Raw genomic sequence first — 15861 nt, forward strand, 5'->3', positions numbered from 1 at the left:
AGCAATAGCATAAACTTTCATTTTACTCTGAAGCCAGTGAATCACACACAGAAAAAGTATAATGAAGAATTTCCACTGAAAACTCCTTCAATCTACAAATACAGATTTGAATCTTTATAATTAAATATATATCACATATGCCACAACTATTCTTTTTTCCTTAAAAGATTTTTTTTAATTGGAAAGGTAGATATACAGAGAGAAGGAGAGACAGAGAGAAATATTCTCCATCAGCTGATTCACTGCCCAAGTGGTTACAATGGCCAGAGCTGAGTTGATCCAAAATCAGGAGCCAGGAGGCACGAGTTTCCTTTGGGTCTCCCACACGGGTGAAGGGTCCCAAAGCTTTGGGCCATCCTCTGCTGTTTTCCCAAGCCACAAGCATGGAGCTAGAAGAGAAGTGGAGCAGCCAGGAAAGGAACTGGTGCCCCCATGGGATTTCGGCGCATGCAAGGGAAAGATTCAGCCACTGAGCTATGATGCCAGGCCCACAAATGTTCTTTTTAAAACATGACATAATAAAAGTGATTCAGCAACTAGAATTCTAAATGTCAAATAAGTACATACACCAGCTATACAAATACTATTGCAAAACTAAATGTATTCAAAGTAGGGACTCAGACACACATCTGCACACCAGTGTTGATAGCAATACTGCCCACAACAGTCAAGTAGTAGAAGCAACCCAGAGTTCCATTGGCAAATTCATGGTGTAGTGGTTTATTTTATGTGTAAACTTGATCACAGAAAACATACAATATTTGTCTTTTGAGGATTGGCTTATTTAACTGAGTATAATGATCTTCAATTGGGACCATTTGGTTGCAAACAACATTTCACTCTTTTTAATGGCAGAATAAAATCTGGGTTGTTTCCATATCTTTGCTATAGTAGATTGTGCTGCTATAAATATAGGGCTGCTGGTTACTTCCTCATAGGCAGATATTACTTCCTCTGGATATATTCCTAGGAGTGGGATGGCTAAGTCACACAGTAGCTCAATTTTCAATTGTCTGAGCACTCTACATGTTGACTTCCATTGTGGCTATATTAGCCTTCACTCCCAGCAACAGTGAAGGAGGGTACCTTGCTCCTCACATCAATACCAGCAGGTGTTGTCAGCAAGTTCTGAATGCAGGCCAATGTTACTGGAGTTAGATGGAACCTCAATATAGCTTTTATTTGTATTTGCCTGATGACTACATAGCTTGAGCATTTTTTTCATATGTCTATTAGCTATCTGAATTCATTCTTTTGAAAAATGTCTGTTCGTTTACTTTGCCCATCTCACCACAAGGTCTTTTGTTTTGCTGTCACTGAGTAACTGAAACTCTTTATAAATCCTAAATATTAGTTCACTCTCAGTCGTCCGGTACGCAAATATCTTCTCCCATTCCGTTCACTGCCTCTTCACTTTGGTGATAGTTTGCTTTGCTGCTTTGAAGCTACTTAGTTTGATGCAGTCCCACTTGTTTATTTTGCCTTTGCCTGCCTGTGCTTTTAGTGACTTTTCTGATCGTTTTTTCCCAATTCCTATGTCTTGGAAAGTGATTTCTAGGTTTTCCTCTATTTTCAATTCTCTTGTCATAGACTAGTTAGGTGGGCATGTGTGGGCTCACTTCTGAGGTTTTAATTTTGCTCCACTGATCCTCTCAGTTTCCGTACCAGTACCAGACTGTTTTGATTACCACTGCCTAGCAGTTCATTTCTTAGAGCAGTTCTAGGTTTACCTCAAAATGAGCAGTGCATTACTTAGGGTTCTACAGAAAAACAGAATCAATATATTTCCAAAAACATAAATGGTCTAGACACTTCAGTTAAAAGATAGTATTACCAAAAATGCAAGATTTGTTTACCTAGTAGCTACAATATGTAGACAGAGAAATTAAAAATACAGTCCAAAAAAGTTAATGTGCACACACAAACCAAATTGCTTTATGGAAATATATATAATAAAGAGTAAAGAACCAAACTATTGCAGCTGCGAAAAGAAAAAAATGCAACAGTATTACAGGAGTTAATATAGCAATAAAAGAATTCCCAGTGAATTTTAAATGACTGAATAGAAAAAACACAAATGAAGTAAGCAGAAAAAAGAAAATAATAAACCAACTACTTAGAAGACAGAGAAATAGACAAAACACAGTAAAATCAAGGGCTATATTTTCCAAGATTTATTTATTTTTATTGGAAAGTCAGATTTAAAAAGAGAAGAAGAGACAGAGAGAAACATCTTCCAACTGCTGATTCACTCCACAAGTGTCCCACTGGCCAGAGCTAAGCCAATCTGAAACTAGGAACCCAGAGCTTTTTCTGAGTCTCCCACACAGGCACAGGGTCCCAAGGCTTTGGGCTGTCCTTGACTGCTTTCCCAGGCCACAAGCAGGGGCTGGATGAGAAGTGAAGCAGCTGGGACATGAACCGGCACCCGTATGGGATCCCAGTACGTGCAAGCTGAGGACTTTAGCCACTAGGCTACCATACCAGGCCCAAGGGCTGTTTTTTAGAAAGAGAAAACATACTTTCAGAGAGACTGGAAGATAGAGAAGAGAGAGCTGCCGACCACTGACTTGCTCCTCAAAACCTGTACAGTGATTCTTGGCCAAGGACAGTGCGGAAACTAGGAACCAGGAATTCAATCCACTATCCTCAGGAATGGCAGGAATTCAATTGCTTGACACATCCCACTGCCTCCCAGGGCAATACAGGCAAAAGTGGAGTCAGGAAGCAGGACCTGGAAGGGAATCCAAGCACTCTATGTGAAACTCAAGCATCTTAACCTACTAGGTTAACATCCTGCTCCCCAAGATCACATCCTTTTTAAAATAAAGTGATACATTACTAAGAAAGTGATGGGAACACAAGACTAAAAAAAAAAAGATGCTAATATAAGGAAACAGATGTTAGACCACCAAAAAAGTAATAGGAGATCATTGAGATAAATGATATTTAATAAATTCAACAACTGTGGCAAAATGGAAAATTCCTTAAACAATTCATTCAAGAAAAAAATAGATAATCTAAATAGCCCTGTATCTATAAAACAAACTACATTCAAACGTTAAAGCTTGCCACAAACATGAAAAAGAAACAAAATAATATCTAGGTGCTGATGCCATGGCACAGCATGGTAAGTTTGCACTTGTGACAACAGCATCCCATATGGGTACCAGTTCAAGTCCCAGCAGCTCTATTTGTGATCCAGTGATCATGTGTTGGGAAGGCAGCAGAGGGCCAAAGTCCTTGGTCCCTTAAGCCAACATGGAGGCATAGAGAAATCTCATGGCTCCAGGTTTTGGATCACTCCAGAAGCATTTATTTATGTAGTAAGCCAACAGAACAAAGCTCTCTGTGTATCTCCTGATCTCTCTCTCTCTCTTTCTGTAACTCTGCCTTTAAAATAAAAATAAATAACTCTTTAAAAAAATACATATAGGGCCCAGTGCAGTAGCCTAGTGGCTAAAAAACATCGTTGGTGCGAATGCAAACCAGTAAAACCATCATGGAAGGCAGTAAAGATATTCCACAGAAAAATGAAAATAAATCTCCAACTCATTCCCAAATTATAGCAGAAACTATAGGTCCCAGAAAGCCAACTGCTCAGAATTGATCCAAAGGAAATGAAATGAACATATGAAACAGTTATCAGTACTGTCTATTCACAGTTGCATAGTTCACAATAGCTAAAATAAGGAATCAGCCCAAATGCCCATCGATTTATGTAAGATCAGATAAAGAAAAAAAACTTGTTCTTTTTATATGTTTTTAAAAAGAAAAATAATTTTCATATCTGCAAAACTGCATAGTTCTTATGATTTGCTGCTAAGTAATACTACATCTCAGGCACTGCAATACTTGCTGTAATACAAAAAATTACAAATGGTTAAATATCAATAGCTTTATTCTAGATTTGAATGAATGGAAGGTCACCTAAACATTTCCTGAAAAAGCAAATTAAGCATGTACCTTTCAGGGCTGTGGTCTTTTCTTTTTCATCTGGACCTCCCTGCTGCATTTGTGCCATGCTTATCCAAATGGGCAACAAAATTAAAGAGCTCAGAGAAATAGGCATCAATCTTCAGAAGACAGTCTAGAATGAATGAAAGCAATAAATTAAGCTCTACTCAAATCCTACCTACTCCATGAGAAGTTCCTACATCCCCAAGGGGCATGAGGGAGTCTAACCTATCCTTATTTCCATTGCACTTTGTTGATGCCTATAAAATAGTATTTATCACTGCTTGCTTTTGTGTTAGAGTTGTATATTAAGCCGGCGGAGCTAACAGCTTAGTAGCCCCAGGAATAGAAGTATTAAGTTTTTGTCATTTTTATATTTCTTGTGTTACTATTACAATATTGTATATATTCATATAGCAAATGTTCACTGAACTGAATTTAGTTTAATATTTAGTTTTAGCTCCCCATCACTCAACATTTTTTAAAAGCACCTTTAGTTTGCTTTAAAAACATAAGACTTCTTGTATAATAAAGCATAAGCATGTGTCATTTTTAAAGTCAGAATATCTTCCTCCTGGAACATGCAGGAAGAAAGGAAAAACAAACACATAGCAGAGTAATCACAGATTACCTCTAGAATAATTAAAACTTTAGGCCAGAAAAATTAATCTTTTGAAAACAAAACTATAACAATAACAGAAAGCCGTATTTCATACCTAGTACTAACAGTAAACATTCATAGTACAAAATTATCTGTTAAAATCAAATTCCACAGTACTTTGGTCAAAGAGAAGCCATTAAAACTACAAAGAGGTAGCTTTTCCCAGGGAGCTGCTGAACAGGAAAGTAAACACTAAAGTCCAAAAGAAAAAAATACAGTCATTAATAGAATGCATTAAAATTATTCAGGACAATAAGAAAGTCAAATTGAATTCACCCCTGACTGAGGAGCCCAAATGATTTACACCCTGCAAAACACACTTCAGTATACAGCTAGAGATCAGCTTTATGTTTAAAAATGGCACCATTCCCAAATTAAAGCAGAAACTACTTACAAAATAAAATTAATGGGCCCAGCATGATGGCTCAGTGGTTAAATTCTTGCCTTGCATATACCGTGATCCTATACGGGCCCTAGTTTTTGTCCTGATTGCTCTACTTCCTATACAGCTCCCTGCTTGTGGCCTGGGAAACCAGTAGAGGATGGCCCAAAGCATTGGAATCCCACACCCATGCCGCAGACCCGAAAGAAGCTCCTGCCTTTGGATCAGCTCAGCTACGGTCACTGCAGCCACATGAGGAGTGAACCAGTGGATGGAAGATCTTTCCCTCTGAATCTCCTTCTCTCTGTATGTACACCTTTCCAACAAAAACAAATAAATGTTTTTAAAAAGTAATAATAAAATTAGCATTGAGTGTAAATATCTTTAAACCAGAATTGTTCCAAACCCTAACTGCTGGTGATACAATTAAAGAGGGCAGAACCTTACTCCCGTATTAACTAGTCATATGTAGGCCTCATTTCCTATAGTCTCAGAATGAAAATGATAGTCATATTCCCCTCACAGAATTATAGTGAGGCTAAGTATTAAACATTTAGTATTATTTCTGACTAATAAGTAAATACTATTATTATCAACATATGCAAGCTTAAGTTTTTTAATTGTTGTAAATGAATTCTGGTTTCACCACTTAGGAACAGATTTTGGCCTGTGGCAAGCTGCTTGGCATCCAAGATCATGCTTCCTTGTTCATCACGTATAGCTCACACTTCATAATGATGATTGAGAATTAAATATTATTAAATATGTGTATAGTCAAGTATTGCTATTACAAATAGCATTATTAATACTCAATGATATATGAGACTTCCTAAAAGGTATTAATGGAGCATAAGATTACTTTTGATTAGGAAAGCATTTTCAGTTGGCACAGAAGCAGCTGTTATTCTGTAAACAGGTAACTCAAAATTCTATGAATTTGACAAGAGTCCCTGCTCCATAAACAGACATATCTTAGTCTGTAGCACAGACAATGTGCAATCCTGAACAAAACAGAGAGGTTACTGAATGCTTGGGGGCTTACTTTCTACTTGTTAAATTGAACTATAGGCAAAACAAAATACATCAGACACATGAGGACAATGACAACATTGCTAGCACAAAGCAATATTTGTAATGGGTACCTATTTACATTCAGAAATCAGTCTGATCTCTTCAAGCTCATGTACAATTTCTACTAGCAACTGTTTATCATATATGACCATGTAGCAGAAATTGAAGAGGCATATAGTAATGACAGTGGCCACTATGCTCCTTGCTAACAAGTCCACAACTAAATGAACTATCTGCAGGCTTTCTTGATTTTTGTTTTACTCCAGTCCTTTGTTAACTCACTATATTTTCTAAATATAAACTAATAGGGCTATGTTTCATTGGTACTAAATGGTCTGACTGCCAAATAGAATAACATACATGAGTGTTTCATTGTGTTTTAATTAATGTAAAACCACAAACATATCATAGTGCTTCCAGTCATGTTCAAAATTAAAAGCAGATATAAATTAATAATCACTATTTTTATTTTATGTGAAACAACCTAAAAAGTCAAACAGTAATCCGCTGCAATGGTGCTATATAAGCTAGTAAACACCTAATTACTACATGCAATCCTAAACCTTACAAGCGCAAACAAAAAAAGCATGAAGCAAAAGCAGTTCATCGATTGCTTCTTACACACTGTGTTAGAAGATTTTTACCCTCTTGAGTTATTTTCCGGGGCTGTGACACAGCTGGTGAAGCTAAATCAGAAACATTATAAATTCTCAATTTAGTTTTCCTAATAAAAATTCAGAGTTATAACCTGCATGACCACAGATAAACACCACTGAAAATGCAGCCAGCAACCTGTTTGGTACGTTTGATATATATTAATACATGCACTCGACATAGTTTATTTGGCATTATCTGATGGAGGTTAGGTTATAGGAAATAAAGTGGTGGAAGGTTTTTACTGATGTGAATTGGGACACAGTTGACACGGTGTATACTTCATGATAACCACTGTTGCTTAAATACTGCTTTCTAGAAATGGTTACAGTACAAACTAGATTCAAAATATCTCAGTTTGCAATTTCATTCTGTGAACTACACAAAGCAATTATCATATCTTCTCCCTTTCTATGATTCCAACAGAGAATCAACTATGTATAAATAAAGCTATAAATAACTTGTCATGTGTAATCTTTATCTAGTCAGCATTTCAAAATGTGAGACAGAATATTTATTTTCCCGGTGTGCTCAAAAATACAGCATGAGCTCTTATAAAATGAAAAGAAGGATACACAGAGGTATTACTTTCCCACATTTCCTCTTTTTAGGTAGGTATTAAATATAAACAAAATGCAGAAAATTTTTCAACAGAGGCCTTTCCCACCTCATACTCTGAACACATCAAGAAAACAAACAAACCTACAGAGTAAGCTTAATTGGGTTAATTTTCTGAATCCCTTAAGAGCGGTATAGTTCTGGTCTGACCTCAAAGAATTGTGCTAAAATTGGCTCTGAAAATCAAAATCAAATAGGCTGCTTATAAGTGACTTCAGTATCCAAGATGTATGAACAACCAAAAGGCTCATCCAAATTATGGTGAAAATACCCATGTTGCTCACCAGCAAAGGTCAGTGTTATGATGACCCTGGGCAACACTGAGAGGCTGGAGTAGACAGAAAACAAAGCCCATGGTAACATGGCCCCTGCTACACAGAAAATGAAGGCTTCTGCATTAAATCATATCTGGATCAAGGTTGATCTCAGACCAATTCCAAACTATCCAAACCTATCCATGATTTGCCAAGTACCATGACACAGTACTAGGTCTGGAATGGTGAGTGTAGGTTTTTAGTCCCCCTTTCAGCACACAGCAGCTAAGTGACCTTGAAAAAAAGTTGCTGTAACCTAAGTAATGAAAACATGTGGGTGAGCACTATGATTAAATGGAAGAATGTGGGCCAGCGTTGTGGTACAGCAAGTTAAATCACCACCTGCAATGCCAACATCTCATATGGGTGCCAGTTCCAGTCTTGGCTGTTTCATTGTGATCCGGCTCCCTAATAATGCAACTGTGAGAGCAGTGGAGGATGGGCCAGTTCCTTTGATCCCTGCATCCATATAGGAGACCTGGCCCAGCCCCATTGTAGCAATCTGGAGAGGGAAATTAGCAGATGAAGAAAATTCTCTCTCCCTTCCTCTCTCTCTCTCTCTGTCTCTCCACCTCCCTCACCAGCTCAACTTTTCGAGTAAGTTAAATGAATATAATATAATGTAAAGGAGAACATTTTCTAAACAATGAACCTCTTTATAAAATTAGTAATCTATGTAACACTTGGAATAATTGAATTCCTAAGAAATTATGCTCAAATTCCCAGAAAGATAAATAAAATTAACTCAATTCCCAGAAACAAAACAGTTTTATACGCACTACCTGGATACATTCACTGAAACATAATAACATACAAGAATGTGCCATCTTTGGGGCAGAGTCATTGAATGCAGCTTGTGGCGGCCACATTCACTAAGTGCCTGAGTTCATGTCTTAGACTACACTTTAACTCCAGCTTCCGGACAATGCACTCCCTAGAAGGCAGCAGTGAGGGTGCAAACAGTTCCATCACTGTCACTTCCGTGGGAGACTCACTTTGAGTCCTAGCTTCCCCTGGTCCAAGTCTCAGCTACTGCAGGCAGGGACATGGAGAGTGAACCACAGAATGAAAGATCTGTTTCTGTGATTTTCATGTAAATTCAGAAGGTATTTTTAAAAAATGAATATGCTTAAATTTTTAGAAAATTGTATGTTAAAGTTTCTTCTATATATCAAATATAAATGTCATAAAAACTACTTAACATACTGTAATTGTAAGGCAAACACAACCTTACAAATGAACTAAATTCTAAGCATTATTAAACAGAAACTATCTTCAGAGTATTTTAAAGATAACTAATACCATGAAGTGAACTAATAAAATATTTACAAAGTCACCATAAAACTTTCTAGACCTAGAAGCATGTTAACTAGTATTTTTGACACAAATTGTTAACCTGAAGCTCAATCTTGATTTAAAAATGTAGCACACACAATTCAGGAGCTAAAGTGCAACCACTTCACAGCCCCCACAAGGGCAACTGGCTGCTCCGACACAGGAGACCAGACAGTCAGAAAGAACTGCTCCAGGACACAGTGCAGGCTTGTTAGGTATGCACCAAGTTCAACTTCCTTTCATCAATCTTCTTCTCCTCTCTTTTTAAAATAGTAATCTTTGGTGGACATTTTTACCTCAAAATCTAAGCATTTGCTTCTAGGACAAAAAAAAAGCTGTAAAATATACTTTGACATGTGTCTTTCTGAACAAGAAATAAGTACTGTTGAGTCTAACAGACAAGACATATCCAGAATAGATAAGGAACTCTGGCAATAACAATAAGAAGACAACACAATTAAAAACTGGGCAAAGGATATGGATACATATTTATCCAAAGAAAATATACAAACGAGCCAAAAAGCTCATGAAAATATAACAATGCTGCTAGTTGTCACAAAAATGAAAATCAAAACCAACACACTTCCTAGTATGGCTATAATCAAAAAGAATAAGTAAATATTTGTGATAATGCAGAGAAATTGAATCCTTCACCTATACTTGGTCCACTTTTCAGAAATCAGCTGGGAATTTCTTGAAAATAATCAAACATTAAACTATGACATGATCCATCAATTTCACTTCATGGGAATGACAACTCATGTCCATAACAAAATGCACATACAAATATTTACAAAACTATTCTGTATAACTGCCAAAAGTACATACTAATTTGACCGATGACTGAATTTAAAAAATGTGATAAATCAGGGTCCAGCATAATGGTTCAATTGGCACATTCTCTCCTCAAGTGCCAGGATCCCAAATGAACACTGGTTCCTATTCCAGCTACTCCACCTCCCAGCTCCCTGCTTATACACTGGGAAAGCAGTCGACGACGGCCCACAGCCTTGGGACCCTGCACTCTCACAGGAGACCAGGAAGAGGCTCCAGGCTCCTGGCTTTGGATTTGCTCAGCTCTGACCACTGTAGTCACTTGAGGAGTGAATCAGCAGACACAAGATCTTTCTCTCTGTTTCTCCTTCTCTCTGTAAATCTGTCTTTCCAATAAAAACAGATAAATCTTTGTTTTTACTGTGGTAAATCCAAGCAATAGAATATTACTCATTACTAAAAAGGAATAAAGTACTGATACACACTACAATAGGCATGCCCTTGAACGCATTATACCAAGGTATGAAAGCCTGTTGCAAAACATCATCATGCACTTTCACTCACACAAAATCCCCAGAAGACATAAAAACACAGAAGCAGAAAGCAGATTCAGGGTTTCAGGAGTTGAAAGCAGGCAAGAAGGAGTATTTGGTTGCTTTTTGATGTGATTATTCTCATAGTCCAAAGATACACTTGCATCAGGGTAATGTACCTTACTGTCTATTAAAAGGCTCTCTTTTCCATCTCTTCTTCCCTTACTGTAATGCCCAGAGTCAATATACAGTCCTGAAAGGAAGCATATTGAATCATTTTGCTCACTCTTTTTTTCTTCTATGAAATAGAAATGACAAGTATCAGATTCACTTACAGACTTTCTTTAAATGCACCTATCACTGGCTGGCAACTGTGCAGGCCTGCTTCAGACAGACTAAAACGACAAACAACAGGACCTAGGAATAAAAGATACAATTCATAAGGTTGTGCTATATCATAGCATCGTAGCCTAGTATGTCGTGATTCTGGGCATGGGGGTTTTCATTCAGTAGTAATTAGCCTCTCTTGCCCATCACTGTCTTGTAAACATCCTCCAACAAGAATAGTATCAGAAGCACAGACATACACTGGTTATGGTTCCATAGTCCTCTAAATCCACCATCTAACAGTACATGAATCTAACCAATGCTTGTCAAAAATTGAAATCTGGGGCTGGGGAAATGGCGTAGCAAGCTAATCCTCTACTGGTGGTGCCAGCATATCAGCACCAATTCAACTGCTGGCTCCTCCACTTCCAATCCAGGTCCCTACTAATGGCCTAGGAAAGCAGTGGAGGTTGGGACCCTACACCCATGTAGGAGATCTGGAAGAAACTCCTGGCTCCTGGCTTCAGACTGGCACAGTTTTGGCCATTGTAGCCATTTGGGGATTCAATCAGTAGATGAAATATTTCTCTCTCTCGCCCTCTCTTTAATTCTGGCTTTCAAATAAAATAAATAAAACTTTTAAAAAAGAACTGAGATTTGATAGCATTTTGTTATCATTTTTAGCATCTATCACAACTAATGCCAGTATGCCAACTTAATTCAAAGACAAAAATCTAAAAATAGAGAAAAATCTGAGCACTATACCTAAGCCTAACAAGTTACACAAAATGACATCAGCAAAAAACATTAAGTAATCTATGTTATGAAACCAGCCTGAAACATAGTATGCCAAATAGCATCCACTGTCTATACAAGCATGGAGAAATATCAATGGGAGAAGTCCTTCCTTCCATCCTGTGTAAAGTATTTTACCACTAGACGTTTATGTCAACATTATGACCAAATCTTCCTAAAAATCCTCCTGCTCAGAAAAATTATACTGCAAAACATTACAGTATCTACAAATGCTAAATCACCAAAAGTACAAAAAAAGAAGAAAACAAGAACTTTAATATTTGCAGAAAAGGTATGATAAAATTCAACATTCACTTCTGAAAAAGAAAAGTCACAGAAAACTATGAAGAAAAGGAAAATGTCCTTAAAACAATGAATGAGTTTAAACAAAACAAATTTATTCACAGTGATATAAAAGCAGTCTCCTTAAAATCAGGAACCAGAGGATAGGTATTTGGTAATGTACTTAAAATGCCACTTTGCCTACATCTGATATCAAAGTTCCTGAGGCTCAAGTCCCAAGTAGACTTCCAATTCCAGATTCTTGCTAAAGCATTTCGTGGGCAACAGCAGGTGATGGTTCAAGCACTTGCGTACCTGCCACGCAAGTGAGAAGATTCTAGACAGCCTTGTTACAGGCCTTTGGAATGAACCAGCAGATGGAAAATCTCTGTCTGTCTTTCTCTCCCTTTCAAATTAGTGAAAAGAAACACTTTTAAAATACAGTGAAATCAAGAACCACGAAAGAATAGCTAGTCTTACCACTTTCATATACCGCCACCACTTCTAGTCATTTCCTGAAAGTTACACTCGATAAAATAAAAAAAAATACAGTTACTTAAAAACAAAAAACGAAGCTATCATTATTGGAAAAATAAACAGCCACCAAACAACAAGAAGAAGAAAAAGCAATAAAGAACAGAATAAGATGACAACCAAACAAGACATTCAAGAGATTATTTCCCCACAGAGACAATTCACACATCAAATCAAGTCGCCTTCAAAAGACCTAAGAAAGTCAGTCCACAGACCACAGTGCCTCGTTTTAATACATAAATAATACACAGCGACCAACACGGAGAACACAGGGTTATGCACATTCCTCACCTATCTTCCCGAGCCCTCTCCAAACAGCAAGAGTGTGGCGAGGCTGAGCCTCTCAGAGGCAGGAGATGGAAGTAAGTGCAGTCCTTAGACTTGATGCCCAGTAGCCCAGGTCTGATTCAGTTTTTCAAGGAAAAAGGAAAGGAAGGAAAGAGTTACAAAGGCAGAACACACATATTCAGAGAAAAAGAGAGAGAGATAGAAGGAGGGAGGGAGGAAGAGAGAGAGAGAAAGGGTGAACTAGTGCCAAACAGACCCTAACAGCCTCTCCTTCTAGGCCAGTCCCAGAAGAGACAGACAAAATCTCCTAGTCAGCTGGCCAAAGCACCACCTCCATCTCCTCCATCTCCTCCAGCAGATAATGCACAGAGATTCTAGTTGCTGGGGAAGGCAGTGAGAAGTTTAGGACTTCATGTCATAGCTGAAAGTCTGGCAGCCTGATGAGACTCAAGACAAAGATCTCCACTCTTCAGGCCAGTGCTCTCAGATGGAGTCAGCCAGAGAACTGCACCCTACTGGAGAACACTCCTCTCAGCATGTCGTATGGCCAGCCTCAGGTGTTCCTGCATACAAAGACTGTGCAAAGTCTGGTAATTGTGAGGTCCAAGTGTGACCCAAATTACTAACAATCTAGGCAGCAAGGTGGCTTTCTTTATCATCTCTTTCTCAAACTCAGTCACACAGCAAAGAACCACAGGACTGTGTCTTGAGATTTAGTGCTAGAAAGACAAAAACCAACAATGGGCAGTTTTAAAGTTTCCATTCCAGGCCAGTATTTGTCTACCCTGGTGTTTAGAAGAGTCCCTTAGGACTGCTGACTGGATTTTTATATCTCAAGCCAGCATTACCTGTAGCAAGCTAAAGCAGCATCGAGCTTAGAGTCCAACTTAGCAGTGGACAGCCCAAAAGCGGTGTGGACTTCCGTCCTCCTCCTGGGCTATGCTGGTTCAGTTAGCTACAATTTCCAGGTGCAATCTAGCATTGCGAAGTTAGTGGCCACCACAGAACAAGACAATTGGTCTTACTTTAACCCTGGATACAGGTTTGGAGGAATAGAGTATTTTTTAAAATTTATTTATTTTTATTGGAAAGGCAGATCCGCAGAGGGAAGGACAGACAGAGAGAAGGACCCTCCATCAGCTGGTTCATTCCCCAGATGGCCACAATAGCCGAGGTTGAGCCGATCTGAAGGCAGGAACCAGGAGCCTCCTCCAGGTCTCCTGTATGGGTGCAGGGCCCCAAGGCGTTGGACCATCTTTTCCTGCTTTCCTAGGCCACAAGCAGGGAACTGGATGGGAAGTGGAGCAATCGGGACATGAACCGGCACCCATATGGGACTCTGCCACTTGCAAGGGGAAGAAGACCCTAATTAAGCCATTGCACCAGGCCCTGAAAATGTCTTCACAACACTTTTTTTCATTATGAATATCTATATAGTAAATCATTTCAAGATGCAATGACCAGCAATAAATATTATGATCTCCCACAGTTTTTATGGACCAGAAGTTTGGGGGAGAGGGGATCAAAAAGGAGATTCTCACTCAGGTTCAAGAGATTGCAGTCAAGATACACTGGCAAATCATGTGATCACCAGAGGAACAACCGGGGCCGGAGATGCACTTCAGGATTGTTCACTGGCACTGACTGTTATCGCAGGCCTTTCTCCATGTGGATTTCACCGTAGATCTACTTCAGAATCTGTGAACTAGCTGCAGCTTCTCCCCGAAAGATCCCGGAGAGCAAGGGATAGCTACAGAAGATTCACCGCCAGCACAGAGGACAGTCCTAGTCAAGCAAGAGAAATGAATATCAGGAAAGAACATCACGGGGGGCGATTCTACAGATGGATGAAAGTGTTGTCCGAATATCTCAGTGCAGAATCCTGTAGTACATCATGGGAGCAGATGTTACATGGCAGCAAAAGGGAAAGAAGCACAATCAACACTGGAAAACATGGAGGATTTTATTAAACTACTAGTGAGTAAATATATCTCAGAAGAATAATATGGTATCACACACAATGAGCTCAAAAGCAAATTCAACAACTCACTGCTATCACGAGTTTTTGATAAATCTGGAAGAAAAATCCATATGAAATATAGAAGTCATTACCAGTGGGAAAGCACTCAGGGCGGCCTGAATAGCGGCAAAGCGCACAAGTCAATGCAAGTTATTGATAGGATGTGTTCTGACTCTGGATGGGGGAGCAATCAATTCCTACGTGCTAATTATATTACTACACTTTCCAAATTTGCACAAGCATTACCTAGAGAAGGACCGTGTGTGTGTGTGCACATGCACTTATATAAACACAGTCATATACAATGTCCCTGGCTGCACGTAATTTATCTACAGTATATGCCAAGTACATTAATTCGATCATAAATGAAACTGTTAAGAAAGTGCGAACATTTGAGTAGCAGTATCTTTTGCAATACCTTCTACTTTGGGGTATTTTTTTCTAAGGAGATCATGTGCTACTATTTAATCAGAAATGTGGGTTTCCTGCACATAAGCAAATCCTAGAAGAAGCTATTATAAACAGGTACTCGGGAAATTTCAGAGCAGTTACAGATCATGAAAATACATTAAGAACCTCACTTGTTACTAAATTTTTACATGTTAAAATAAGGGACAAATATAAGCAATTTGTAAATGGAAGACGAGAGCTAAGAAATTAACTTAAAATAATCTCCTTGGCTGCTAAAGGGTGGGTTCATTAAATCACAAAAGAATACTTTCCATGTATAATTACTTGCCAGTCTTTCAAAATAATGCAGAAATAGGCTTTAATTCTGAAACAAATAACTTTTCTTGTTTTCTGAAACAAGGAGAAAGGGGGAAATGCTGTAATAGTAGCCTCTGGAGGGAAGACTTTCAGAATGGGAATAAAACAAGCATAAAACATTTTATCTGGTGCTTTGTCCAACATAATATTTTGTTAAACTCATTTGTATTTGTTTAAATGACAAATACTGAAAATGCTGCTTTTTTTCTGTCTGAGAGTTAAATTTCCTTTCACTGAAAAACAGATGCTGATTCCACTGTCCTTCACTGGCACATAAATTTGCAGCAACAAAATTATAAACCAGCCTGGACTGGAAAGAATTAGCACGTAGGCCTAGTCTGAGTACTGAAAAGCCTATATTTAATTTTAAATAAGGTTATGTTTTGTTCATTTGAACTATTATCCACTAACTTTGCAACAGAACCTCAAACACTTCTGAGCCACAAAATAATTTTCTAAAATTAGACCGTAAATTTTCGAAGTTTTAAAAACCTTTGGCATTACTCCTGAGGTAGTTGATGAATTCTGTTTTACAAATACTGAAAATA

The 15861-nt window shown here is 38.2% G+C and overlaps 1 protein-coding gene across 3 annotated transcripts in view; it reads right to left on the reverse strand.

Annotated features, from left to right (window-relative positions):
• The window catches only part of FAM172A (family with sequence similarity 172 member A), a 301851-nt gene that overhangs the window by 278164 nt on the left and 7826 nt on the right, over positions 1-15861 (reverse strand). For 2 of the 3 annotated variants that reach the window (XM_004586200.3, XM_058656305.1), the window contains exon 2: positions 3967-4090. The exons of the other annotated variant lie outside the window; for it this stretch is intronic. In XM_004586200.3, coding sequence (XP_004586257.1) covers positions 3967-4072 — 106 coding nt within the window. In that variant the 5' untranslated portion in view covers positions 4073-4090. The remainder of the gene's footprint in view (positions 1-3966; positions 4091-15861) is intronic. 3 annotated transcript variants of the gene reach the window in all.

This window comes from Ochotona princeps, chromosome 28 (genome assembly GCF_030435755.1).
Source record: "Ochotona princeps isolate mOchPri1 chromosome 28, mOchPri1.hap1, whole genome shotgun sequence".
Taxonomy (NCBI): domain Eukaryota; kingdom Metazoa; phylum Chordata; class Mammalia; order Lagomorpha; family Ochotonidae; genus Ochotona; species Ochotona princeps.